This window comes from Medicago sativa, chromosome 3 (genome assembly GCF_051527215.1).
Source record: "Medicago sativa cultivar Bolivia chromosome 3, Bolivia_mono, whole genome shotgun sequence".
NCBI lineage: Eukaryota > Viridiplantae > Streptophyta > Magnoliopsida > Fabales > Fabaceae > Medicago > Medicago sativa.
Window position 1 is genome coordinate 25708539 of NC_140751.1, and position 27213 is coordinate 25735751.

Consider the following 27213-nt stretch of genomic DNA (forward strand, 5'->3'; position numbering starts at 1 on the left):
CTTGAGTATTTGCGAGCATTAGTTGCAAAACTGTTTTAACAATAGCACCGAACTCTAAACAAGAATCCTAAATCCCTTATACATAAATTTAGAGAAGTCACCAAACTCAAGGAAACATATATATTATTTTTAAAGGGCAAAGTTGTAGGAGGGGATTCGGCCTAGTATACATACATATCATATGTGGGTACCAAAACATGACATTTTCGTACAATTTCTCTCGGTTGGACTTAACACGCGATGTTGAAAAAATAAAAGCAATATATTAATACAAAAGACTTGTACTTTAAGTTGTACCCATATGAGTAGACATTAATGAATGGAAAACACCAATTGCAAGAAACCATATAATACTCAGAAACCACAAAATAGATTTTCATATGAGTATGAAACTCATTTTATTATATAAAACTATCACGAAATGAAGAAATATGGCATCATAGTAGATACAATTTAACTATTTAAGCAACTAGTGTTCAAATCCCACTCTCCACTAACATCTTACAAATCAGATAATTTACTAACATGTCTTTCAATAAAAAAATATCCCTTACTTATGAGTAATATAGCTCAGTTTGGGTTAGTTTCTTTCTTGTAGGAACTTCTTAAGTGAGTTACGCATTTAGCTCCTATTGAAAAAACTCATAAGTTTAAAGCTTCTTATGAACAAGTTAAATATATGACAATTTCAATTTATACAAAAAGTAATTAGTGAAAACACCAAGAGACATTGTAAGAACATTTCAACATTTCTTTTCTACAAGATTTAGTTGAAAAATCTATTTAATCTAGCAACATAAACAAAGCTGATGTGTATAGTACTAACAATAAGTGTTGATTATTTCCACCATACCTTTCAATCCAATACGCATACTCTGCTGTTGTCGATACACATCCTAACCCATTCTGGAGCTGGCCAGAACAATTTGGCATAACAAGGAAAATCAGACAAAGGCGAAGTACGACATTGATCCAAGTGAAAAACACTGATACCAAGGTCAGTGGGACGACCGTTGCGAAGAATATCATCCCTAAATATCACAGAGTTCCCCTTGCCAATACACAAATCCGAAGCAGACGCAGAAAAAGAAAAATCTTCCCCCAAAAACAAAACTCTATCCCTCAAATTGCTCAGCTCCACCCACTTCTTATTTTTCTCATCAAGCCTAAACACTTTAAATATCACATCCCCATTGTAAATTCCTCCACCATCAACATCTAAAACACCGTCATAAACAACATTAGACAAATACTGAACTACTAGCAATAAATCACCGACACTTTCCACTAAGAATGGTTTTTCTCCCTTAAACACAGCCCTAGCCACCAACTCCAAACGTAAATCCGGTCCCACCGTGACAGTAAGACCGATCTGATTAACTGCAACAAGCATCCCATTGAAGACACAGACGTCGCGATAATGCCACATCCTCCTCTCCTCAGGGATTATTGTCCAACTCTCATCTCCGTATCGTAATACAGCAAGATTTCCAGAATTGTGAATAGTGAAGAGAACACAATCTTTTCCGTTATGCCACTTGTCAGCGACAACCACCTTTTGCATGTAGACTAAGTTGCTGAACAAAAAAGGTAGGTTGGGAAGGGAAATCACCTATGACGAACTCATGACCGAGATTGAGGAAGCGGTGTTGTATGACATCGATGGCATAAGGGAAATGAAGAGGCAATTGTTTATCACGTGAGAGAGGGTTCCAGAGGTGAGTTCGGTGACGTGAGTCAGAACCGATTTTGATCAACCAAGGTTTTAGGGTTTGTTGATGATTTGGGGGTGGGGTGATAAGGAAGAGAGATCGTTTAGAGAGAGAGATTGTTTAAGCATCTTGTGCATATATGATTATTAACTAGTATGGATTAAGCTGCAGTCAGGACACATCAAATGTAACGTCGATGCCGCCTTCTTAAACAACAACACAACTATGGCTTACGATTTGTGCTTTAGATATTCAGCAGGCGCTTTATTATTAGATAAATTAGAATACCTTCACTTATCTTTGTTAGTCTTGGAAGAGAAATCTCTTGGTCACCTTCGCGCTTCAAAAATGGCAATCTCAAATGACTTGCGCAATGTTACCTTTGAAACGGATAACAAGACTTTGGTGGACACTAGGGCTGGCAATGAACCGAGCCAATTCGAACAAAGTTCGAGACTCGATTCGACAATTGATCCATTGAATTTGGTTCATGAACCAAATGAGCTGAAAATTAAGTTCGTTAACTAAATGAGCTGAACTTGGACTATATATAGTTCGACTCGTTTGGTTCATGAACTGACTCAATTAACTTTATATATAATACTTAATTTTTTTTCATTTTGAAATTTATATAACTGATTTAATATTTTAAATTCTAGCATTCTAGTATTAATGTATGTTGAAGTAGCAGCAACAATATAACAAGTGTTAATTAACAATTTAACTAGTTGTAACTTAGTTAACTATTTAACATATTTTTGTGCAACTATTTAACAATTATTTAAAACAAAGAATTTAACAACTAAGAAGCCTTAAAAGTAGCAGCAACATGTATGCTCTAGTTGAAGTATACAATAACTAATAGCAAAAAAAGAAAAACGCATAATAGCATGTTATATCCCACATCGTTTATTTGTAAACAACATAGGAAGAGTTCGTCTATAAAAATCAAGTTGCTTGGGCTCCAGTGGCAAGGAGCTCCTTCCAAGGACGTATCCGGGGAATACCGGGTTCGATTCCCAGGGAGAACAACGCTTGGACAGTGTGCATGCCTCTACGCACGAGCCGGATTAGTCGCCCACCTTTGGTGGGTCGGAAACCGGTGCAAAAGCAAAAAAAAAAAAAAAAAGCAAAGCCTAGGATGGAGGAAAACGAAAGCCTAGTACTCACCAATCAATTTAATTTGCATTTTCAATGTTGTGCAGTGAATGTGGCTATTAGATAAAAATTTAAATATAGATTTTGTTTCTAACTCATGATTATTTTCAAAATCAAAATTACTATAGTGTTTCTATTAAATAACTTTTTATTTATATGCAAAAAAATGTTCAATGTTTTAATTGCACTCGTTACAAATTTTATATACTTATATTTACATAAACAAATTTTTATTTACATATATGAGAAAATCGATATGATAAAATTTTGGAAACTCACTCATCTTTAAAAAAAAAAAAAAATTGGAAGCTCATGACTATTTTCAAAATATAAACATTAATTTTTTTTTGAAGGAAAAATATAAACATTAATGTAGTGTGTCTATTAAATAAATTTTTATTTTATATTTAAAGCACCGTTAAATACTTAAAACACACTTATTGATGATTTTACGTGCTTATATATGCAGAAGAAAATTATTTATGTGTCGATATGCGACAGATGATATGATAAAAAATTTAAAACTCGTGACTATTTTTAAAATATCAACATTAATGAAGTATTTCTATTAATTAAATTTTTATTTTATATGTAAAACACCGTTCAATGTTTGCGCCGCTCCCGTTGCAGATTTTAAATGTTAATATTTGTAGAAACAAATTTTCTTTACATTTATAAGAAAGTCGATATGATAAAGTTTTGAAAACTCATGACTATTTTCAAAATATTAACATTAATGTAGTGTGTCTATTAAATAAATTTTTATTTTATATTTAAAACATTTTTAAATATTTAAACTGCACTTGTTGATGATTTAATATGCTTATAGATGCAGAAGAAAAATTTTATGTACCAATATGTGATAGTTGATATGATAAAATTTTAAAAACTCATCAACATTTTTTTTTTTTGCTAAGCAAGGAGTAATGACAGACATCGGGAGAAAACACCGACATACTAACTGGGTTGGCATCTGGGAAACCTCCGTCCTATGCCGCCAAACTCTAAAAATTTATTAAAAAAAAGGAAAAACATATACAAGAAGAGAGGGGACTAGGCCAAAACCCTCAGGAGAAAAACAAACAAAAAAAGCTGAAAAAAAACTAGTACAGACTAAGAAATCTGTAGTTAAACAAACCAACTCTATCACGAAGAAATCCATATGCAACTGACAATCAGCCGGAAGAGTTTCTAACCAAATAGCACTTTGAATCCCATGACCCATATACGCCAATTTGTCCGCACAGCTGATACGGACATTCCAATATAACATAATCATTTGGAAGATGGAAGACAACCCTTTGCACGGGTTTGATAGGGCGTGCCAAGGACCTGCTTTTTACGATTTTGCTTCTGCGCCTTGGTAAGAACTTGAGTGAAGCCTTCATCAGCCATTCGTTGATCATATTCACGTATCCTGGCCCATAAATCAAGCCCATCCTGTATGTTCCTGCTGACATGTTGCTGTACAGGTGGGACCTGAGACGATAAATTCACCTCTGCCTCATCTGTGGTATTGTTTGCTGCGTGTTGGGATAAAGATGAACAGTGCCAAAGATCAAGGTCATGTTGAATACGAGGATTGCTATGTGTCATTCCTTCTTCACGGACAATTACGAGCCTGTTGACATCCTCCAAATCTACACCATCAGTGACAACCAATTGAATAGTTGGTGAAACCTCCCTATCAACATTATGAACATCAGCGGCTGTACCTGCAGATGCATGTAGGGAAACTTGTGTGTCAGCTGCTGCAGTTGAGTCTACAAGATCAACAATAGGCTCCTCCTGCACATGAATATGCTCCAATTGCAAATGAGGACCAGTAGCAACTGGAACATCAACAACCGGAATAGAGATGTTCCCTTCCGGAGATATGGCATCATCCTGTGATTCATTTGTCACCAGTGTCAATAAAGGAACCGCAGAATGCAAATCACGTTGAGGAACCTCGTCAGTAATGTTTTTCTGCGCAATAGGTGGGGTTTCAAAGGCCTTGGAGGAGCCTGTTCTGGAAGGGTTGTCCTTCAACGGCATCCACACAGGTTTTTTTATCGGAACTTGCTCTTTCCCCTTACCATCAGTAGGTTTTTGATTGGAATCATCCTTCCTAGGGTACAACCAGCGACACTTAGAAACATCATGGCCAATGCTTGTACAGTGTTTGCAAAAATTGGGTAGTCCCTCATACTCTATTGCCAACGGGAATGCAAAACCTTCACGTTCCACCATGATCTCACAAAATATATCCTTCGAAAGATCCATGTCAACCAGAACTCGGGCATAATGACCGTAAAGTCTATTACGAGTCACATTATCAATGAGTAACGGAGTCCCTACCGCCCCGACAATCTCATATAAGGTCATCTCCATCCAATATTCTTGTGGTAATTCCCATAATCGAACCCAAACCTGAGTGTGAGTTTGTCGTTGCGTGTGCATGTTGAAGTCTTTTTTCCATTCAAATAATCTGAGTAACCCTGGCTTCAAGCTAACAGTACCTGCTGCCCAAACGGTTCTCATATCCTCTTGTGAGTTAAAGAAAAATTCATAAAACCCCCGGCCAAGGGATGTAAGATGCCATGGCCCTTTCACTTTCCACAATTTCTGTAACTTGGAAGCGAGATCCTTGGAGGAGAAAGGCTTATCGCACTTTTTCAGAACTAACCGCCCTCTAAGGTTGGTTTTGCAAAAATCCAGTCCACAAGAGTAAACGTCGTCAGTGATCTTAACAGATAGCATGTCACCACGAATGAAGGGCACCGGAAGGCGGTCCGAGAGAGCTGTTTTGCCCCGTAGGGCCTGGGCAAATGAAGGTTTCGGTGCAGCTGTTGTCAATGGAGCAGAAGGAGTGGCAGTGAGCAACACAGGGGGCACTGTTTATGTGAATCCAGGTTTGAAGGGCGGAGGCGCAAGCTCTGCCTGCCAGTCAAACATGGCTGGAGCCGGCAAAAATCAAAAGGCAGCAACAGCAGGATAACAGAAATAGAAGAAATCCGCACCAATTCAACCAAAACAAAAATGGAAAATCACGGAATTAAATATGGTGAACAGCCACCGAATGGGAAAAAGTGATGATTTGGTGGAGCAGCACGTAATGAATTGCAATCATTAGTGAATCAACATTAATGCAGTGTTTCTATTAATTAAATTTTGATTTTATATGTAAAACACCGTTCAATGTTCGCACTGTTCTCATTGCAAATTAAAATGTAGTGTTTCTATTAAATAACTTTTTATTTTATATGCAAAAGACTAGTCAATGTTTGCACTGCATCCGTTGCAGATTTTATGTGCTTATATTTGCATAAACAAATTTTTATATACATATATGAAAAAGTCGACATGAAAAAATATTGGAAACTAATGATTATTTTCGATATATAAACATCACTTTTATTTTATATGAAAAATTTCATTCAATGTTTGTTGGACGATTATAAGGACGATTATGAAATTTTGGTGGACTTTGAATTTTATATATTGTTAGTAGATATGACCATTATCCGTAATTAGTTTTTTAAAAAATAAATAAATCTGTTTTATGTTATCCGTAAAAATTTGTTACATGACCATTATCAGTAATTAATTTTTTAAAAAACAAAAAAAATTGGAAAATGACCATTATGCACATAAAATTAAGGAGATCATGAGTTTTGATAAGGACTATTATGAAAATTTGTTGTACTTCGATTTTTATATATTGTTAGTAGATATGCAAAACACCGTTCAATGTTTGCACCGCTCCCGTTGCAGATTTTAAATGTTAAAATTTGTAGAAACAAATTTTCTATACATTTATAAGAAAGTCGATATGATAAAGTTTTGAAAACTCATGACTATTTTCAAAATATTAACATTAATGTAGTGTGTCTATTAAATAAATTTGGGTGATGTTAACCAGTGCCCCGGGGCACTAGGGGGCACTAGCTAAGGAGTCAAATGTAGTAAGTATTACATTGGAACTTGTGTTGTCAACTATTCAAAAGCATAAAAAATTTGTTACATGACCATTATCAGTAATTAATTTTTTATAAAACAAAAAAAATTGCAAATTGACCATTATGCACATAAAATTAAGGAGATTATGAGTTTTGATAAGGACTATTATGAAAATTTGTTGTACTTCGATTTTTATATATTGTTAGTAGATGAGTTGAATTGAGTTATTCATCCCATTGATCTAGTATGGAAATGAACCTAACAAGTCAAACCGAGTCGTTCGTAAATTTTAAACGAGTCGAACTTGAGCTAAAAAAATGGTTCGTGTCAAACTCGAGTCGAGTATCGAACTGAGCTAAATCTTATCGAGTCAAACTCAGATGAGTTCGGTTCGGCTCGACTACTTTCCAGCCCTAGTGGACACTCTTTCAACACATAATATTCCGATCAATGAATTTGGTGATTTAGTATTTGAATATAAGAGTCTCTTATGCAGTAATCCCGTCTATGTAGTGTCGTTTGTTAAAAGGCAAGCAAATATGGTAGGTTATAGTATAACATGAATTGCATTATCTGAACCCAGCCTCCATACTTTTCATAAAGTCTCTACTACTTTGTATCATTTGATTATTATTTATTTTTTGAAGGAGTCCTTTGATTATTAATGAAATGCAGGAAAGTTTCCGTTTGTGCGTTTCGCCAATGATGAATCTCTATGGTTTAGTAAAACCCATTTGACTTCGAGGGGCTCTTTGTGTTGTGCTTTTTCACCAACTCCAATGTCCCTTTTTTTAATCATCATGAGATCTTCCTGTACTCCTTTACTCCATTTTAATTCTTGCAGCTTCATTGAGTTTTGCAACACATCTTTGATTAGGTCTAATAAAGAGCCTTGTACATTCATTGTAATATACCGCTAAATTCTAAATAGACTGACGTATCAGTTGAGCATGTCAGAACTAAAATTATTTCTGAAGAGTTAATTATTTATTGAGAAATGCGAGAATATTTGGTATATATCTCACACATTATCCCGATGGACTTGAGATTTTTTTTAAACAAGGGGCAAAATGGTAATCCTACCTCTCAAGATATTTTTATAGGTGGTCAATATAGTTTTCTTTCATTTTCTCATTTCCCTTCATTTCTCTCACTAGCTAAAGACTACTCCCTCTCCTCACTTTCTCTCTCTCGCCAATTCCCTTCCTCCATCCAATCTTTACAATTTTCTTACTTTCCTCATGGATTCAAGCTTGATGAGATCAATTCTTCTCACTTTATATGTTGGAACTACTAAGAAACAAAGGTAAGCTCACTTCCTTTCTTCCTTTTTCTTTCCCAAGTGAACCCTAACCCCATTCTTTAATCATTCAATTCATTCATTCCAGACAACAATAAGTTGATACATGTTTGTGCCTTGTATGAGAACAAATTCTAGTTGGTTGGGCAAGATTGTGTTGTTTTTGGGTGCATAGTGGTGTTGTTGGGCTGTAATGAACAAGTGAATAATGGTAAGGTATGTATGTTTTTGATTTTGATCTGTTATGTATAATTGGAATTGCTAGAATCATAAGCTATTAATGAAGTAAATTAATTAGGATTGTTGTGGATAAGCTTGAAGTTGGAAAGTATTGTTAAGTTGTTTTCATAAGCATCTATAAGTGATTCTGAAACTATTTATACATGTTTGGGTAGATGGAAGCGGTTATGTTTAAAAGCTATGAGATGGGTGTCGAATTCGTATGATAGCTCAGGTACTGATTGAGTTACTGCTGTTGCTGTGTAGTTCAGGCTTGTCTAACTATTGCATTTTTGGATTGTACGTTTAATTCCCTTCAAATCGAATATAAATTTTGTGTGTTTCGGATTAGGAACGAACTCAGAAAGTGCGTTTGAAGTTGTGAATTTCTGCTGGAAAAACTGCTTACGGGTTTTGGGACAGGACTCCACTAAAACGGTAATAACTTTCTCTCTGTAATTCCGAATCAGGTGGTTCTTGTTGCTATGGTTAGCTAACGAAATTGCCGTCGTTTTGGCACCGGTTTCACTGATTTTGGTCCAGTAATGAAGTCTGTAGACAAGTTTGAAGTTGAGGACAGAAGTAGGATTTTGTGCTGAACCGAGATTCAAGTTGGTGATGAATTAAGCTGTTGCAGTCTCGGACTGTTCTTCGGATGACCGATTAGAGGCAGAGGTGAAGATGCTCAATTGATGCTTATAATTGTTCAAGAGCTTGGAATAAGATGAGGTGAGTTCCTTTAGATAGTAAACCATCCATTTTGGGTAGTGAATTTATGCCATATGATTTATGACCCTTGAGTTGGAATAAATTAGATGTAGTTAGAATAGTTATGATTTACTAGTTAGATACCCTATTAATTTGTTCTAATATTTCTTATGTTAATGTGTAATATTAATCAATCCTAATGTTGGAGGATAGGATTTTAAATTGAAATTTCGACGCCACACTTATATATTGTTTTGGATAATTGAACTTGTCACATGTTTTGATTACTAGTTTATTCTAAATCCTCTTTCAAGTTATGAATATGTTTATGTTAGTGGAGATGTTGGAGGAAAATGTTAGACAAGGCAAATATTATATTTACTTGTATAAATGGTTGAGAAAATGTTAGAGTTTAACACTTGCCTTGGTTACAAAATTGGTTGCATCTTCTTAAATGATTTTACAAGGAAGTTTATCATGCATAAATATAGTCACTGTTCGGCTAGAATTTGAAACATTTAATTTATTCAAATATGTAACCAGGAATGTTTTAAGATACTCCAACACAGATAGTAACATAAACATGTTCAAATTAACATTAATGCATATTTTCTTACTATGTGACAAAGAATATTTAGCAATCCTCCAACATAGGTGTCATTACATAATTATTGCACATTGACATAAGAAATGTATTTAGAACGAGTATGACATGTAAACAATTCATGGGTAGATTTCCAAAGTTTGGAAAATAAGGAACTTTAATTATGGAATTTCGGCTTAATTAGTCGAAGTTAGATTTATCAGGATATGGGGAAAATCTTATGACCTTTTAGGAATGGCATATGACAATGATATGCCTAGAACCCGAATAGGTTAGTATCAGAATTAATTTCAGAATAAAGACGGAATCACTACGTCTTTATTATCAGTTTCAGGATGTTATTATTATAAGAAATCAAATAAGTTAATGTATTCCTCTTCTTGCTCCCCGTTAGTAGTGGAGTTGATAATTATTTCAGTTATCAGAAATCATTTCAGTTATAATATTAAAATATGTTTAAACCGTGGCTTTTGCTATCCTCGCCAGTTAGGATACAAAAGGTTCCCGCCAGTTGGAACGGGCACTATCCGTGAGGATGACCCCACGATAATCAGAGGAGTCCGGTATCCCCGTCAGTTGGGTTCCCGCCAGTTGGAATTATTACCGGTCAGAGTGGAATAAATTCCGGGGTTACTCCACCTGGGTTTATTCCATAAAATCAACTCAGATAATATTGTTTGTTCAACGCTAACATTCCTAACATAATATGACAGACATTATGACTATAATAGTTAGTATGATTTCAGCATTAGTGTCAGGATTGAATCAGTATTTCAGATAGCGATCCTAGTTATCCCCCGATCGCTCAGTTATGCATGGCAAAACTGTATAAACCCAAAAAGGGTTGAGCTTAGAGACAGATGGCGATCCTAGGTTCCCTGAGATTGCCTACAGCCTAGGATAGGTGGAACTCACCGAGACATCCCGTCTCACCCCAATCCATTTTATTTTATTTCAGATCAGCAGGTTGTACGTGGCAAGGAGACAATACAGGAGGCTGACTAATATATTTTCACATGCTCGTGTCGTACTAGTTCAGATTATTTGTTACGGTTCCAGACATGTATTCATATAGCAAATGTACGATCCTGCAGTGATGTATATATTTATTCAGTCGAAATTTTTATTATTGTAATTTTAATGTATCCAGTACTAAATTTAACGCACATTCTAAATATTCTAGATAAGTTTAGTATGGGCGTTACATTCACTTGGAATACAATCAATATAAGCACTCTAGAATTTCACCAACGCCTTTTTTTTGTCCTCCATGTATTTTTTTCATCTCTGAATTATAATATAATTCTTATTAGAGATATATAGTTTAGGCTACAAGTAATATTAGTCCTATTAGTATATATAGCTGTAACCTCCCCATTAGTGGGTAACTTTCTCATTTGCAATATTCATTTTTCCATCAATACAAAGAATTGGTTAAGCTTTTATCTCCTTCATCAATGGATACCATGTTTCCTAACATGGTATCAGAGCTAATCTGGTATCCTCCTTGAAGGATTTTCCGCTGCATTTTCTTGTGAAAATTTAATTTTCTCACATCATTTTCACTTTCCTTTTCTTGCTTCATTTCTCGTTTTTTTTTCTTTCTCTTCGACTCAATTTCTTGTAAGTCTTGATTCGGTTTCAATTATGTTCCTTCTCATGTCAATTTTTGTTTACATTCAGCGAATTTCATCTTTCGTTTTCCTTCTAATCAATTGTGTTCGATTTGTTTGATCGGTTTCTTGTTTGCTATGTTCTATCAATTTCGTGTTCGATTTTTCTCATCATTTCCTCTGTTTTGCATCATTTTCCTTGATTCTATCAATTCGGTCACAATTTCTTGATCGGAATCCACGTTCTGATTCAATTTCATCATCGTCGAATTCTGTTTCAACCGCAATTTGTTCATGTATTTTTCCCCAATTTCTAGGGTTTGTGATTTCAATTTCCAACACATCTCAGTTTAATTGAGTCGTTCAGTTCATGATTCTTTGATTCCTCCTTGATTTTGCTTTGTTCGATTCAGTTTTCTTTTCACATCCAGTTTTCACCTTTAAACTTTCCTTCCATAATCGAAATTTGATATGGTTCTGGAGCTTCAGGTTTTCGCTTCTAAAGAGTCAATTCCTTCACAGTTTGGATCTCGAAAATCTGTTATCGATCTTGTTTTATGGTTTGATTGATCGAAATCGCTTGATTTGTAACACAATTTGTAATCTCGTAATCAACTTGCTTTGAGATTTGAGTTCGACGAAGTCGACGATGGCTTATTGATGGAACTGCAGTTGCGAGAGTTGTTGTGAATTCAGAATTCTTGGTTCACTATTGTAAAGAGTCTGGATTCTTGAGGTCTTTGTTTTACTAGTTTGCAGAATCTGTGTTTGATTCTTCAATTTCAGCAACGTGGTTTTGGTATTCGTCAAATGCTTCATTTCAGAAGTTCCTTTCAGAATCTGTGCAGACACACTTGCTTCATGCTTCTGTTATTTCTTGCGCAAGCTCATTTCAGAATCTGATTTCAGGAGCTCATTTTAGAAGCTCATTTCAGAAGCTGTTTGATTCAGAAGCTGTTTGGTTTAGAAGCTGTTTGGTTCAGAAGCTGTTTGGTTCAGAATCTGTTTGGTTCAGAAGCTGTTTGGTTACCTAATGCTTGCTTCTGGCTTTCTTCATCAGTAGTTTTGTGGATGCACAATTGTGCTAGTTTTTGGCAGATTGTCTTTACCACTCGGCTCCCTTCCTTGCATTTGTTTTTCTTGTCTCGGCTCGGCATTGGAGGGCATCACTTTTATCTTTGGAACCTTGGTCTTGTATATGACCTCCTTCCATTGTAGACTATGGCTCTTCCTTGCACTTCTTTTCTTGTCTTGTGCTTCTGTTCATGATGGTTAAGACATGTTGATATGCTTCCGTCATGAATGGTTAAGCGTCGTTTGCTTCTTGTGCTTCTGTCTTGAGTGATTGAGAACTCTTGATGGTTAAGCGTTGCGCCTTAATTGGCTTTGTTGATATTGGCTTCTACCGGATGGTGGTTAAGCGTTGCTTTGATGCCTCTTCCTTCAATTGGTTCAACCTTGAGTTGTGATCGCTTCTTGTTGGATAAGCACTTGTCTGATGACTTTATTTTTAGCCGATGTGTTTCCGGCATCTTTCCTTGTATTTTTATTTGCTTGATGTATTTCCTTGTATTTTCTCATTTCAAGTTGGAAGTGTATTGAACACCTTCCAACTTGAGGGGGACTATTAGAGATATATAGTTTAGGCTACAAGTAGTATTAGTCCTATTAGTATATATAGCTGTAACCTCCCCATAAGTGGGTAACTTTCTCATTTGCAATATTAATTTTTCCATCAATACAAAGAATTGGTTAAGCTTTTCTCTCCTTCATCAATGTATACCATGTTTCCTAACAATTCTTCCATTTGTCAATAGCTATTCCAAACAAGAAATCTTGTGTAGTATATACAGGCCGGGCCCTGTGGGGGTGCAAACAGCTCAACAGAGCTGGGCCTCCCTCAGCCATGGGCCTCAATTCTTTTTTTTAATATCCACTAATACTACTGCCCTCCAATCTTTTTTAGTACCCCCAGCCATTTTATGTCCTCTTGTTTTAGCCTTTTAGGCCTATTAGAATTAGGTCCTCTTGCTTTTGGTGTTAGGTGGGGGTTCCTCATGTATATGGTAGTCATTTTCACCTTTGGGTGTACCGCATATATATGACACCTTATAATTATCTTTTAAAAAAATATAAATAGAACATTGCTCTTTTAAAAAAAAAATACGTTTTGATTTTATCACCGGCCTCTTTTCATTCCCAGAGCCGAGCCTCCGAATTCTTAGGGACGGCCCTGAGTATATACATATCAAAAACAACAAACTATGTTTGCGTATGTCGCAAGAAAAGCTTAGTTAATTTTTTGAACCATGCTACTTTCCAAATCATTTCCTCTAGTTCGAACAAAGTTGGGGATTGATCAAGTCAAGTGATTCATAGTATAATAAGATGTTAGTAAAACATGTTGCAGACAAACATATTATGCTAAAAAAAATATGTACATTTCCATGTCCATATGCATCTGCTCTACCATCTTCTATGCTCAACACACAGTCACTTGCTGAAATCAGATTATGCAAACTCAGTTTTGTTAAGGCAGATGGTTGCAAACTAACAAACACCAAATGGAACAAATGAAACGAGGAGGTGGGGAAGCTCCGATTATGCAAACTCAGTTTTGAACTAATTTTTCAAAACCAGCTTCTTATGAACAAGTTTAATAGAAGACCATTTCAATATTATATGAATATATGATGGATCGAAAAAAAATATTATATGAATATATGCAGAACATCACCATCGTTATGTTTTTAATTTTTTTTGAATAACAACTGAAGGAAAATCGAAAGATATCATACACAGCGGAAGAAGAAGAAGAAGAAGAAGAAGAAGAAGAAGAAGAAGAAGAATTTCGATTTTCTTTCCTTGGATCATTACGAATTTGACATGAATCAGTGATACGATTGTTACCTCGATAGTTTCTGTTCTGAATCACGATCACAGCTAAGCAAAGCAGCAAAGCCTCTAGTAAGTCCACACGAACAGTGCTCCTCCAAAACTCGGTGCTAGCCAATGAATTGGAAGTGCAGAGAAGAAAGGGGTTGCTTCAAAACGTGTAACCAAAAACTTCAGCACCAGAGTTCTATTTATAGAACTTCTAGTGTGCTCTGCAAGTCATAAGTCACTATTGGGCTTCAGTAAGCCCAACAACGAGTTTAGTAATTTTGCTAACTAATTAGCGTTATTTACTAAACGCACCCCTTATATAAGTCATACTTATATATTTCTCTTTTGACTGTTCTTTGTGTGTGACCCTATAGGTTCTAGTCACGTTGGCAATAATATTAAATCTAATATTTAATATTATAAACAATGAGCGGTATCTAGCAACACATCATTGCTACCCAAGTGACAAGAATGTCAAGTGATCTGACGAAACCTTTCCATGATAATACTCATGTGTACACTTACTCCTTTGTCTCGATATCTTTATTGATCCCAAGGCATAGATATTGTCACCCTTGTATAGATCAATATTTATATTCCTTGATTCCGAAATATACTGAATAACGAATAAGTCCAATATCTTATATTGACTTAGTTCGGCATGGCCATGCAATTTTACAGTCATATTTCATCAAGAGGCCTAAAGATATATCTCCCGTTTATGAGGAGGGACAAATCCCATCTAGGACACTCATGGCCCTCAGCATGCTTCATCAAGTACCCGTCAACCAACGTTATGGTTATCCTTTTACAGACAACGTTAGAATGGCAACAAAGCACTTGAGTCCACATCTAGGGATCATAGTGGTTTCAGGTCCAAGAGCGATATACACTATTATCATTGTGAGAATATCTTATGACAATTGCATAACTTACTATGTAGTATTCTCACGGCGGGTCAATCCAATATAAATATTACTCCTAATATTTATATCTATGTGAAGACTTGATAACTCTTTATCCATGATCTGTGAGATGTGATCATCAGTCTACCCACATAATAGTCTCTATGCTTTAATGATATCCCACTTCTCAATAAAGCTTGACTACGGATACTTTTAGAATAGTTTCCTTATGTTTAACGGGGTCTCACAATTAAGTTATACTTAATGTTCCATTAAACGGACTAACTATTCTAGGGACTTCATTATTTTGAAACAAAACAAAATCAATAAAGAAATGCCTTTTTATTATATATATTCACAATATATATTTATATCAATATCATGATACAAAGCCAAACCCAATCAATTTTGATTGGATATTAGGGCTTACTCCAACAATCTCCCACTAGCACTAAAAGCCAATCAAATATTAACTCAATATATATCGATCAAGTGTTAGCATCAAGCACACCCTGGGCATGATACTATTCTAGTAGATAAGGAACTCTTTCCTATGTTGGTAGGTTACACTTCTTTCAATTTCCACTTTCGATCTTCCATCGAAAAGAAATTGAAGTGTCAAAGTATACATTTGGATCATTGGTGAGATCAAGTTTTCATTGCTTGCAAGATTTAAACCAATTTTACCTCAAACGAGATCAATGGAATTCGCAACGCAAGAAACACATGTTTTCACTCAGTTATGAGCTAAACAATCCAAATCATATATATTTGACATCTGTAATAGAAACAACAACTATCTAAAGCTTGTACTTTTACAAATTTCATAGTTGATATCCTAGCATAACATTTATTCCAAATTGCGATTTGGATATACTGTACACCGATATTAAAGTCAGCATCATTGTAACTTCTTTACAATGTTCCTTTAATCCGTGTTCAAGAAACAATCCTTAGTCCTTTAAGACATCCATGGATATTCTTGAAAGTATTCTAGTGTCGAACACTACAATTAATTTTGGTACATATTGAAAATAATTTTCTAACCATGTCTCATATGTGTAGATAAATTGTTTTGGTGACTAGTATGTCATCCACATACTCCACCAAACTAATATCAATGCTCCCACTATTCTCCTTGTGTGCACAAGATTTTTATTAATCAAAGTTTTTCATAAAACTTCACTAATAAAACAAATAATTCAACTTCAAGAAGCTTGCTCCAATTCATACATGAATTTTGTAATATATATACCTTTCTAGCATCCTTTGGATTAACGATACCCTACATATATGTCAAATACATATACAAGGTCATTCTAATTAAAGAATGCAACATCGTTGTCCATCTCCTAGAATTTGGATTATACAATAATGACAAGTGGGATCGTTAGATTTAAGCATTATGATGATGTAATAGTTTCGTCATGATTTGCATCACGAGTTGCATGAAACCTTCTACGTACAATCAATTACATCTTAAATGTATTCATAATACCATCCATGTCAACTTTCTACAAGAAAACTCACATTCATCTCATGAGTCATACTCATTTGGATGATTTAACCAATATCCATATATGGTTTGTGTACATGGATTCTTTATAAGATCCCATGGCATTTAGCCATTTCTCAAAGTTCAGGCCATTTACGACCTTCTAGTAAGTTTGGGGCTCATCTACCATGAAAATCATAACACCTTGTTGAGCCATGACAAAATCATGTTACTCATTGTAGTGATATGACATATCAAACTCATCTAGATCTTGTGCTACTCGAACTGGTGATTTAACAACAACCCTTTGTTGAATCAACTCGTGTTCCATTCTTAGAGAGATGTGTATTTTGTGTTACTTGACTTAATTCAAGTTCTACATCACTCCCACTGGCTCCTGTAGAGACATACTCCTTGAAAAGGAATACTCCAGTTCTAGCGACAAAGAAATTTTGTCAAAGAAGAAGATGTAAAAATAATATCCTTTAGTTTCCTAAGGATAGTTACACAATTATACATTCATTAAATTCAAAGTTTAGTTTATCTAATAAACCATATAACCTGAAATTATCATAAAGTCAAAACTAGGTACTCTTACCTCCATATCTAATATGGTGTCTTTATGATTACTTAATTGGAACTTGTAGTGGGTGAAGAATAACTGTAATTTAATTTAACATCAAGAGTCAATGAGTTATAACCAAACTATTTTAGATCGATTCATGTCAAACATGAAGCGATATAAATAATAATTATACTCATTAATCAAGCATTTACCATCACGACTTACTCATATGGTCTTTATACTTTTCAAACCTATTTCTTTTACTTCATTGTTAAACTCTTTGAACAATTTCAAAGATTTCTTGAATTGTGTCAAATACACTTTTCTCATATACTATTAATTAGTAATGTTAGATGAAGTAAGAGAAATAAAATATCCAGCAAATATGTTTAGTGCTCCATACACATCTCATATGTATATCAACTCAAATAGATTATGTGTCCTTTTCACCTTTACCGGTATACTAATCTATTTTGAAAGGTGGAACTCACATCCTTCAAATGATATAAAACCAAATGAGTCCAATAGTCCATATCCATGGATTTTGGAAATGTGAATCACACTTGTTTGTACTAAACAGTGATGCCAATGATATACAAAAGGTTTAAATCTCATTTGATCCTTTTCTCATATGTTATAGACTAGCTTATCAAGATCATGGAACTCAAATCCATTACTTGATCAGCACATTGTATAGAAAACATTATTAGGACAATGGGACAATATTTGTCTTTCATTCAACTACATAATCCTTCTCTTGTCAATACAAGATTTATGATTTAATGTTTCTATTTTATATGGAATTTAATAACAATTATTTGGTTCCATATCAAGTTAAGTTTAAGTCCAAGCATAAGCTCTTATAGTCAATGAAACAATTTGTTCCATTCCAGACGTAGGTGAACTTCACTTATAGTTAATGTTCTGCTTCTTTAAAACTCTTTATATTTCAACAAATATGAGATTAATCATCAAGTATCATATACTTATGATAAAGAAGTAGAAATTTAACTTTCTATAACTATATGGGTAAATAAGAAGTCTTACTTCTTTCTTATATTTTGACCCTTTCAAAACTACGAGCAATTTTTGTTTTTCAACTTTTGAAATAATTGCTTCCCCTTTTTGCAACCGTGTTTAACCTTTCAAAGGTAGAAAAACAGAATTTGAATTTTATTCTTATCCATGTACATCTACTTGATAGGCTTAAACTATTCATCTTATAACATTGAGGTTGAATGATCATATCATTCTCCATCGTCGTTACCACTATGAGATATCCTATATCTACTCATTTGACCCAATGCTTCTAATAAGCGTTGTTTTTTCAAATATAGACATAGAAAGTTGCTAGGAAATAACTGCTCGAGAATATACAGTTTTTCTCATTCTTAAGAACAATTCTTAAATTTTGTACCAATTCAGAAACTCTTTTCTGAAAATTTTGTTCTTCATAAGAACTTTTAACAGTATAATAAAATTTATATGCTAAAGAAATTCTAAATATAGAAAATAAATGTATCATGATTTAAAACATATTTAAATAGGTCTTTAATTAAATACGCTCCCACTATTTTACTCAAATCAAATGACCTTCAAAACACTTGATTCGGAAAATCCCGTTGGAAGATTTTCTAGTGGGTTGAAATCCATATTTCACCTTGCTTTAAGTCAACGGGGGCTGTACTCAAAACTCAGTTATTTAGGTAGGAACTCCTTCCAATTGTATCTCATACAACTTTCAAATCATTTGAGTGAATAACTCCTTACTCTAATCTATCTTATAGATGTTCCCAAACATTGCTTCTAAATTTATTTTAATCTTATTAAAATTAATTTAGTTAAGTTAAACCCAAAAGAATAACACTTGGGTAAATTGGATTACCGCACCGCAACTTACTAGTATAGAAAGTGCACCTCGCGGAGGCGAAACCTACACATTTCGATATTAGTCTTGAAGGGTGTTAAACTTTTGGAAAGCATTAAACTTAATATTTTGAATTGAAGGATTTTTATTAAGTTTGATCTCACCTCACCACGGCTTATATATCATATATATTCGCACTCCAATCATAACATGCATAACAATTATACAATAATAAAAGTGACATGATTATGGCCATCCTAACGATACGACTCTCTCAAGCCAATGGGAGAATCTAAACTAATCCTAGAAACGACCTTGCTTCTCCAAGCTTGACCTCCAGGACTATCCTAACGTCATGAGCCCTATTACTTCTTTGCATTCTATTTACATTACATATGAAAGAAACTCGTTTTACATACGAGGGAGTGGATGAGAAGAGAATGTACAATAGAGATATAAGAGAGAGGCACGACACGCAGGCCGTATTTTAATATCCAAAAGAAATAAAATAAAAGGACTAGGGCCATAATCATTCACATGATAATAATAACAAACACACTTTTATTATTATTAATTATACCTTATAATTAAATAAATTAAATTAAAATTTGACATATGATCACACTACGCAGATTAGTTGGGGGTTTAATTGAGTACCAAAATATATTATATTGAGTACAAAAATATATTATATTAAGTACAAAAATATCTCATATTATGTACCAAAATATATTTTATTGAGTACCAAAATATATTATATTATGTACCAAAATATATTTCAGATCAAGTACTAAAATATATTAGATTGCATACCAAAATATCTCAGATTGTGTTCCAAAATATTCTAGATTGCGTATTTCGCATCAACACTTGACACGTTTATGAACACCCAAATCGTTTCGGCAAATATTATGATCAAATCCAAAAGATCATATATGATATTGAAACTCTTTCAAATCATGATTCTTTTAAATTATAAACAAATCAAGTTAAAGTCATGCAAATCGATTAAATAATTTCAAAAGATCATATATGACATTGAAACTATTTCAAATCATGATCTTTTAAATTAACTATCAATTTAGGATCGTTTATTACCTTTCAAACAACTTTTGAAAAACAATCGAAAAGGTAGAATTTTTTATTTACTTAATTATAGTAATATTGACACTCAATAATTATTATAATTAAATCTGCTTTATTTAGGCAATCAATTTGTTTCCAAAACAAATTACAGGGCTAAAATTAAGCAAATATTTTATTACCAAATTCAAAAATCATATCTGATATTGAAACTCTTTCAAAATCATGATCTTTTAAATTTACTACCTTTCTCCAATTAAATAAATTAATTAAACATAAATATTTTCAAGGATTGTTTGTTTAGCATGAACAACCGGATCTATGATGCTTCACCAGATTCGGATATTGAAGCTCACTATCACGAATTGTTCAAATTTACAACAATCTCTTTGAAAACAATTGATCGAATGATACAACCATAATAATACAACACTTGTATAGTTAGGTATCCTAATACAACAATCAAACATCAATAGTTTTAACAATTGTTTGTTCAGTATGGACAACCGGATCTTTGATGCTTCACCAGAATCGGTATTCGAAGCTCAATCTCACGAGTTGACTACAAATTCACAATCAATTATATAAAACCTATTGAACGAATGATATCATCAATATATCACATATAATGATGTTGTATTAAAATCATATATCACATATATGATATTGATCAATCAATTTTAATTAATATTTAAATTTAAATAATAAAATATTAACACTTAATATTCTATTTTATTAACGGATTTGCATTCCAAATTAATTTCTTATAGAATATCAAAATATTAGCAAATCAAATATTTGCGAAAATATTATTATCTCTTAAAACAATTTTAAAAGATAATCTAATTTGATTTGTTTCCAATCATGTTCCCGTCGATATGTATAATCGATATGTCGATACTTCACCAGAAACGGTTTCTGAAACATCAAACAAATCGAAAAGCCATGCACAGAAAACATGATACGATGCCAATTTTAATTCTCTTTATTATTTAATTCCGATTCAAAATGTTTAATCATATTAAAACATAAAGCAGTAACAAAGCAATCCGATTCATGGTTTCGTAATTGGCTCTGATACCACTGAAGGAAAATCGAAAGATATCATACACAGCGGAAGAAGAAGAAGAAGAAGAAGAAGAAGAAGAATTTCGATTTTCTTTCCTTGGATCATTACGAATTTGACATGAATCAGTGATACGATTGTTACCTCGATAGTTTCTGTTCTGAATCACGATCACAGCTAAGCAAAGCAGCAAAGCCTCTAGTAAGTCCACACGAACAGTGCTCCTCCAAAACTCGGTGCTAGCCAATGAATTGGAAGTGCAGAGAAGAAAGGGGTTGCTTCAAAACGTGTAACCAAAAACTTCAGCACCAGAGTTCTATTTATAGAACTTCTAGTGTGCTCTGCAAGTCATAAGTCACTATTGGGCTTCAGTAAGCCCAACAACGAGTTTAGTAATTTTGCTAACTAATTAGCGTTATTTACTAAACGCACCCCTTATATAAGTCATACTTATATATTTCTCTTTTGACTGTTCTTTGTGTGTGACCCTATAGGTTCTAGTCACGTTGGCAATAATATTAAATCTAATATTTAATATTATAAACAATGAGCGGTATCTAGCAACACATCATTGCTACCCAAGTGACAAGAATGTCAAGTGATCTGACGAAACCTTTCCATGATAATACTCATGTGTACACTTACTCCTTTGTCTCGATATCTTTATTGATCCCAAGGCATAGATATTGTCACCCTTGTATAGATCAATATTTATATTCCTTGATTCCGAAATATACTGAATAACGAATAAGTCCAATATCTTATATTGACTTAGTTCGGCATGGCCATGCAATTTTACAGTCATATTTCATCAAGAGGCCTAAAGATATATCTCCCGTTTATGAGGAGGGACAAATCCCATCTAGGACACTCATGGCCCTCAGCATGCTTCATCAAGTACCCGTCAACCAACGTTATGGTTATCCTTTTACAGACAACGTTAGAATGGCAAGAAAGCACTTGAGTCCACATCTAGGGATCATAGTGGTTTCAGGTCCAAGAGCGATATACACTATTATCATTGTGAGAATATCTTATGACAATTGCATAACTTACTATGTAGTATTCTCACGGCGGGTCAATCCAATATAAATATTACTCCTAATATTTATATCTATGTGAAGACTTGATAACTCTTTATCCATGATCTGTGAGATGTGATCATCAGTCTACCCACATAATAGTCTCTATGCTTTAATGATATCCCACTTCTCAATAAAGCTTGACTACGGATACTTTTAGAATAGTTTCCTTATGTTTAACGGGGTCTCACAATTAAGTTATACTTAATGTTCCATTAAACGGACTAACTATTCTAGGGACTTCATTATTTTGAAACAAAACAAAATCAATAAAGAAATGCCTTTTTATTATATATATTCACAATATATATTTATATCAATATCATGATACAAAGCCAAACCCAATCAATTTTGATTGGATATTAGGGCTTACTCCAACAATGATATATGAACCCTCTCCTAGTGTTTGGAATCAGATTTTTGCACTCTGCCATATTCAAAGGCTAAAGGTGTTTGACTTGCCTACATGTTACGTAATTATGACAGAAAAATCTTGGTTTCTTAATTGGAACGGACATTGTGAAAAATGAAGTTCTAAGTTACTTATCTGTCTCTGACCAGTTTCGTCCACCCTATTTCTTGTTTAGTTAGATTAGGTTTACTTAGTCACAATTTTTTTTACTGAAAGAACAGAGTCAATGATGCAGAATGTCATTTTATATAGAAAAACGTTTTTATAAATATAGGTTTATTTATGAGCTACACAGATTGATTAATCACAAGGGCTCAGCTTATTTCTGAGCTACACAGATTGATTAATGACAAGGGCTCAGTTTATTCAGTTCAGATATGCATCATTTATCATGGTGTACTAAGAATATGCTTCCACAACAATGTAATAAACATGTTGCTATTTGGACCAGTGATGGCTGATCACTGTCTCCTTGAGCATATATTTGAAAAAGTTGAATATATATAACGAAAGCCTTTTAGAAGGTCGAATCTCTACCATTTCAATATTTGCGCCTCCCTATTGGTGCAAATCCTAGACAGCTAAGTACTTGGAAGCTGATGGTGGATGTAGTTAGGGAGAGGTTATCATATTGGATGTATAGGAGGAATCTATCAATAGGGGGACACCTTGTGCTTGTAAAATCAGTTTCATTCGCTCCTCCAGTTTATTATCTTTTTTTCTTTAAGACTCCTTCAAGTTGTATGGGTAATTGTGGAGTGGAGGATTTGGTTTAATAATGAATCTTTGAATGTCCATTGTTTTCAAATGTATGGCATGAGATCTTAAGGTGGATTGACATGTCTTCAGCATTTATAATTTCCTGTGTATCTTTAGAAGGATATGTTTTGAGCTAGTAATATTGGTTTGTATCTTAAAAGGGAGAGAAAAAACTTATAGATAAATATATGATGCATCAGGTTCTTGGATTGTTAGAGGACTAGGGGTCTGTAATTCTTATTCAAGTTATGTGGCTTCTCGCAAACAATTTATTGTTCCTACATGTTTAGGCAAAGGCCTAGGGTTTTATTGTGTCATGGCTCACCTTCAAATATTTTTCTAGGGATATTCTTGTTTAGCTTTTATGCTTATCACAAGTATGATTTTTTCTGTAGTAGATAGATTTATCAAAGAAGAAATACTCTTTCTTGATTATTTCTAAAGATTGCATTTGAATTTATTTTAATTGCAGGTTGTGAAGGAGCCCTTTGATGCAACTTTCGGCAATACTGCCGATGAGTGTACCCATAGACATTGGGGAATGCTGGGAATGCTTCTGTTTATTATTTTATTGTATAGTTTTGTTGTATATATGACATAAATTGGAACAAAATGGCTCAGAGTCAATTACGAAGATATTGTCTCCATCATTCTTGTGGGTACAATACAACATTAGGTGAGGCTAAGCTTTTCTTCTTCCATTAGAATATATCTTTTTAATGTAAGGTTTCACTGTTGCAGTTCTGTAGGCATGTCATCATAAAATTTCAACTTTCAAAGTAGGAGTTTTTAAACTAGTTTTGCTAGTTAAGAACAAATCAAAGATGGTTTGTATCGGTAACATAGGTAGTGGATATATTAGTGTGGAAATGGCGTAAAAATCCAAGACAGTGTCTGAGGTCTGTTATATGAAGACAAATGAGCTGGGTTGATAATTTAATGGAATTACTGTCTTTTTGATATCTTATGATATTGGGCTGCTGTAGTATTGTTTAGGAAGACTCATTATTTTGAAGGAAAGTCGAATTGCAGGCAGCGACACAAGGAAGTAGGAGTTTTTAAACTGGTTTTTGTAGTTTAGAACAAATCAAAGATGGTCTGTATCAGTAACATAGGTAGTGGATATATTAGTGTGGAAATGGTTGACACTGAATTATATAAGTTTCAATTACTCAATTAGTTAGTGGTGTGAAAATCCAAGACACTGTCTGAGGTCTGTTATATGAAAGACAAATGAATTGGGTCGAGAGGTTATTAGAATTACGGTCTTTGTGATATTTTATTCTTTTTTTTTATCAAAGCTAGAAAATTAAATTGCAAAACAGGAGGAGGCCTGAACCTTATTACAACAAATAAGCAGGCCAATTATGACCAGACTCAACTAAAACAAATCTTATATCCAACCACATATACTCAAAGAGGCAAATCAACTAGCTAGAATAATCTGCCAAACAACTAGCTACTAGCACAAACTAAGAAACATATTTGGGATTGCTTTTTATTACACCCTTTTTGGAACGAGTTTGGATGCGCTCACTACTTGCAGAGCTGCTACTCTTCCTAGATTTCCTGCCGGACTTAGGTTGATGAAGAGCATCTGATTGTCCCTCCAAGAACTGCAAAGCCACAGGGTGCATATTCATCTTTTCACTGTCAGAATCAGGGTTCAGAGTACCATCTGTTGTGTGGTCAGAGTCCACCACATCCCCCCAAAGTTTACTAAGAATTTGGACACTTTTCTTGGCTGCAGCAGTAACATTTTTAGAGCCACCAATAACATGAATCTTACCTTTGTCTGGGCCTAACTCTTCATAGATTGTGATAGGAGTGGCCATTTTTATAGGAGAGAAAGCTGCAGATTGAGAGGGCCTATTCACCAAATTACAAGGAACCTCTGAAGGTGCAGTTTGATTCAAACCTACTTTCTCTTTCGATACATCAGGGGAAACCAAATTTCCTTTCTTAACTGGTTCATCTGTGGTGGTAATAGGAGTAAGTACTGGCTGCAAAACAGGGGACACTAGGGAAGCAGGTCCAGAAATGGGGAAAGACAGCCTCCCATTTGCAGAGCCCAACAAAGGCTTGCATGAGGTCAAAATCATAGGTTCAGAGGGCCTCTTTGCAAATATACCAGTATCCTCTGTGTTTGTGTTTTGAGTCATGCTATCCTTCCCTAGGGAATTGTCCTCCACACATGGATTTTGAACAGTTTGCATATCCAGTCTTGTGGGAGTAGGTTCCATGTCTGCTGTTTCAGCCTCATCAGTAACAAGCTCAGAACCATTGTCAAGCAACTCAAAGGGATTGTGTAGAGTGAGATGCACTTGTTCAACATTTTGTTGTGATGGTGCATCTAAACTTGGTTCATTGTTCAAGGCCTTATCTGCTGTTTTAACATGATCAATAAAATCACCTTCCCTTAGTTTCTTGCCAGACAAGACCTGAACCATATGTTTCTTACCATTCATATCAACGTTAGATTTCAGCTTTGCGGGGCCATCATAATTGTTAGTGTTGTTTAATTTCATACAATTTTGCAAGTTGTGCCCCAAGATCTTACAATTAGCACAAAACAATGGCTGCTTCTCATAATGCACATCAATGGATAGGGCATGACCTTCACGTTCAACTACAACAGTTTCAAAGAGTTTTTCTGATAGATCGACATCAACAAGAACCCGTGCAAAGAGCCCAAAACGTCTTTGTTGAGTTGCTTCATCTATGGTGAGTGGGGTTCCCAAACCTGATGCAATCTCGTAAAGTGTTTGTCTCCTCCAATATTCTTGGGGCAAATGCATTAGCCGCACCCAAATTTGAGCATGAGACTGCACAAGATCTTGAGGCTTGAAATCTTTGGTCCAACAGTAGAAGCGAAGAAGCCCAGGCTTCAGATTCACAACACCCAGAGCCCAAACCTTACGCATATCTTCAATTGAACTAAAAGTGAATTCAAAAAAACCCTTTCCGAGCGGAGTAAGGTTCCAATTTCTCAAGCTGGGCCACAAATTTGAAAGCTTTTGCTTCAAACCTAGGGTCGTTAATGGAGAATCACCCTTGTGTAAAGTGATACGTCCATGGAGGTTGTATTTGCAATCAGCAAGGCCATTTTCATACTCAGATTGTGAAATTTTAACACGCACAGAAGTTCCCGTAACAACCTTAGGGGGTAGCTGATTCAATTGCAATTCACAGGAAGAGGAAAGAGCTTGCACAAAGGATTTACTTGATTTTGGTTGCCTCGCCGCCGTAATCACTGGATCCATAGTAGCTACACAGGGCCAAGAACAAATAGTAGGCATCCAAACTGTTACAGAACCACCGTAAAGACTTCAGAACAGAGCAACCGCCGTGCCGGAGAAATCGCCGGTGTAGAAAACCACCACCGAACACGAGATCCAACGCAAAGCACAGGGTAGGATTGTGGACAGAAGGGAGAAGCACGCCACGCCTAAGATCGGCGGAGAGGAGCAGGTGGAACGAGATGAAAAGATCACCGGAGCACCGCCGGAGTTAGAGAAGCTACCGGAAAAATACGGTTACGGTGGAGCGAAAGAGAGAACGAGAGCTCACGGTTCTTCCCATCATTTCTTAATCAACATCATTTCCATGTTATTATGTTTAATAATGTGAAAAATAAGCAAATAACACAAACATACCCAAGAGGAAAAGAGAATTGCAGTCACTTCTGAAGACAACATCTTAGTCTAACGGAGAGTTATTATGTTTAATAACTCTCTGTTAGAGAACATTTGGAGGTACTTTTCGAAACAACTCTCTGAGTCAATTGGAAGATTTGGATGGTCCTATTACAATTTAGGCATGTATGATGTCAGTGTT

General features: G+C 34.8%; 4 protein-coding genes and 1 long non-coding RNA gene across 6 annotated transcripts in view; 2 read left to right on the forward strand and 3 right to left on the reverse strand.

Moving 5' to 3' along the window:
• The window catches only part of LOC146936677 (F-box protein SKIP23-like), a 60529-nt gene extending 36190 nt beyond the window's left edge, over positions 1–24339 (forward strand). Inside the window, exon 2 of the mRNA XM_085751364.1 lies at positions 23849–24339. The gene's annotated coding sequence lies outside the window, so the exon portion shown is untranslated. The remainder of the gene's footprint in view (positions 1–23848) is intronic.
• Positions 843–1826, reverse strand: LOC146936681 (F-box protein SKIP23-like). The gene has a single exon (XM_085757726.1). It carries the CDS (start codon positions 1562–1564, stop codon positions 857–859), a length of 708 nt encoding a protein of 235 aa, XP_085613852.1. The 5' UTR covers positions 1565–1826; the 3' UTR covers positions 843–856.
• Positions 4146–5612, reverse strand: LOC146936682 (uncharacterized). Its single transcript, XM_085749268.1, has one exon. The coding sequence runs from the start codon at positions 5610–5612 to the stop codon at positions 4146–4148; it is 1467 nt and encodes a 488-aa protein (XP_085605394.1).
• Positions 7856–10835, forward strand: LOC146936683 (uncharacterized). Of its 2 annotated transcripts, none has more exons than XR_015030676.1 (6): positions 7856–8118; positions 8201–8328; positions 8508–8566; positions 8684–8769; positions 8875–9060; positions 10602–10835. It is a non-coding gene; the product is annotated as an uncharacterized LOC146936683 (long non-coding RNA). The 2 variants fall into 2 exon arrangements; XR_015030677.1 differs by having other exon boundaries at positions 8201–8323.
• Positions 24340–24848: 509 nt separating the features above from the next.
• Positions 24849–26639, reverse strand: LOC146936684 (uncharacterized). Its single transcript, XM_085749269.1, has one exon. It carries the CDS (start codon positions 26637–26639, stop codon positions 24849–24851), a length of 1791 nt encoding a protein of 596 aa, XP_085605395.1.
• Positions 26640–27213: the final 574 nt, after the last annotated feature.

Excerpts from the sequence above, each read along its gene's own strand:
- LOC146936681 (XM_085757726.1), bottom strand. The coding sequence starts at position 1,564 with ATGCAAAAGGTGGTTGTCGCTGACAAGTGGCATAACGGAAAAGATTGT.
- LOC146936682 (XM_085749268.1), bottom strand. The coding sequence starts at position 5,612 with ATGCTATCTGTTAAGATCACTGACGACGTTTACTCTTGTGGACTGGAT.
- LOC146936684 (XM_085749269.1), bottom strand. The coding sequence starts at position 26,639 with ATGGATCCAGTGATTACGGCGGCGAGGCAACCAAAATCAAGTAAATCC.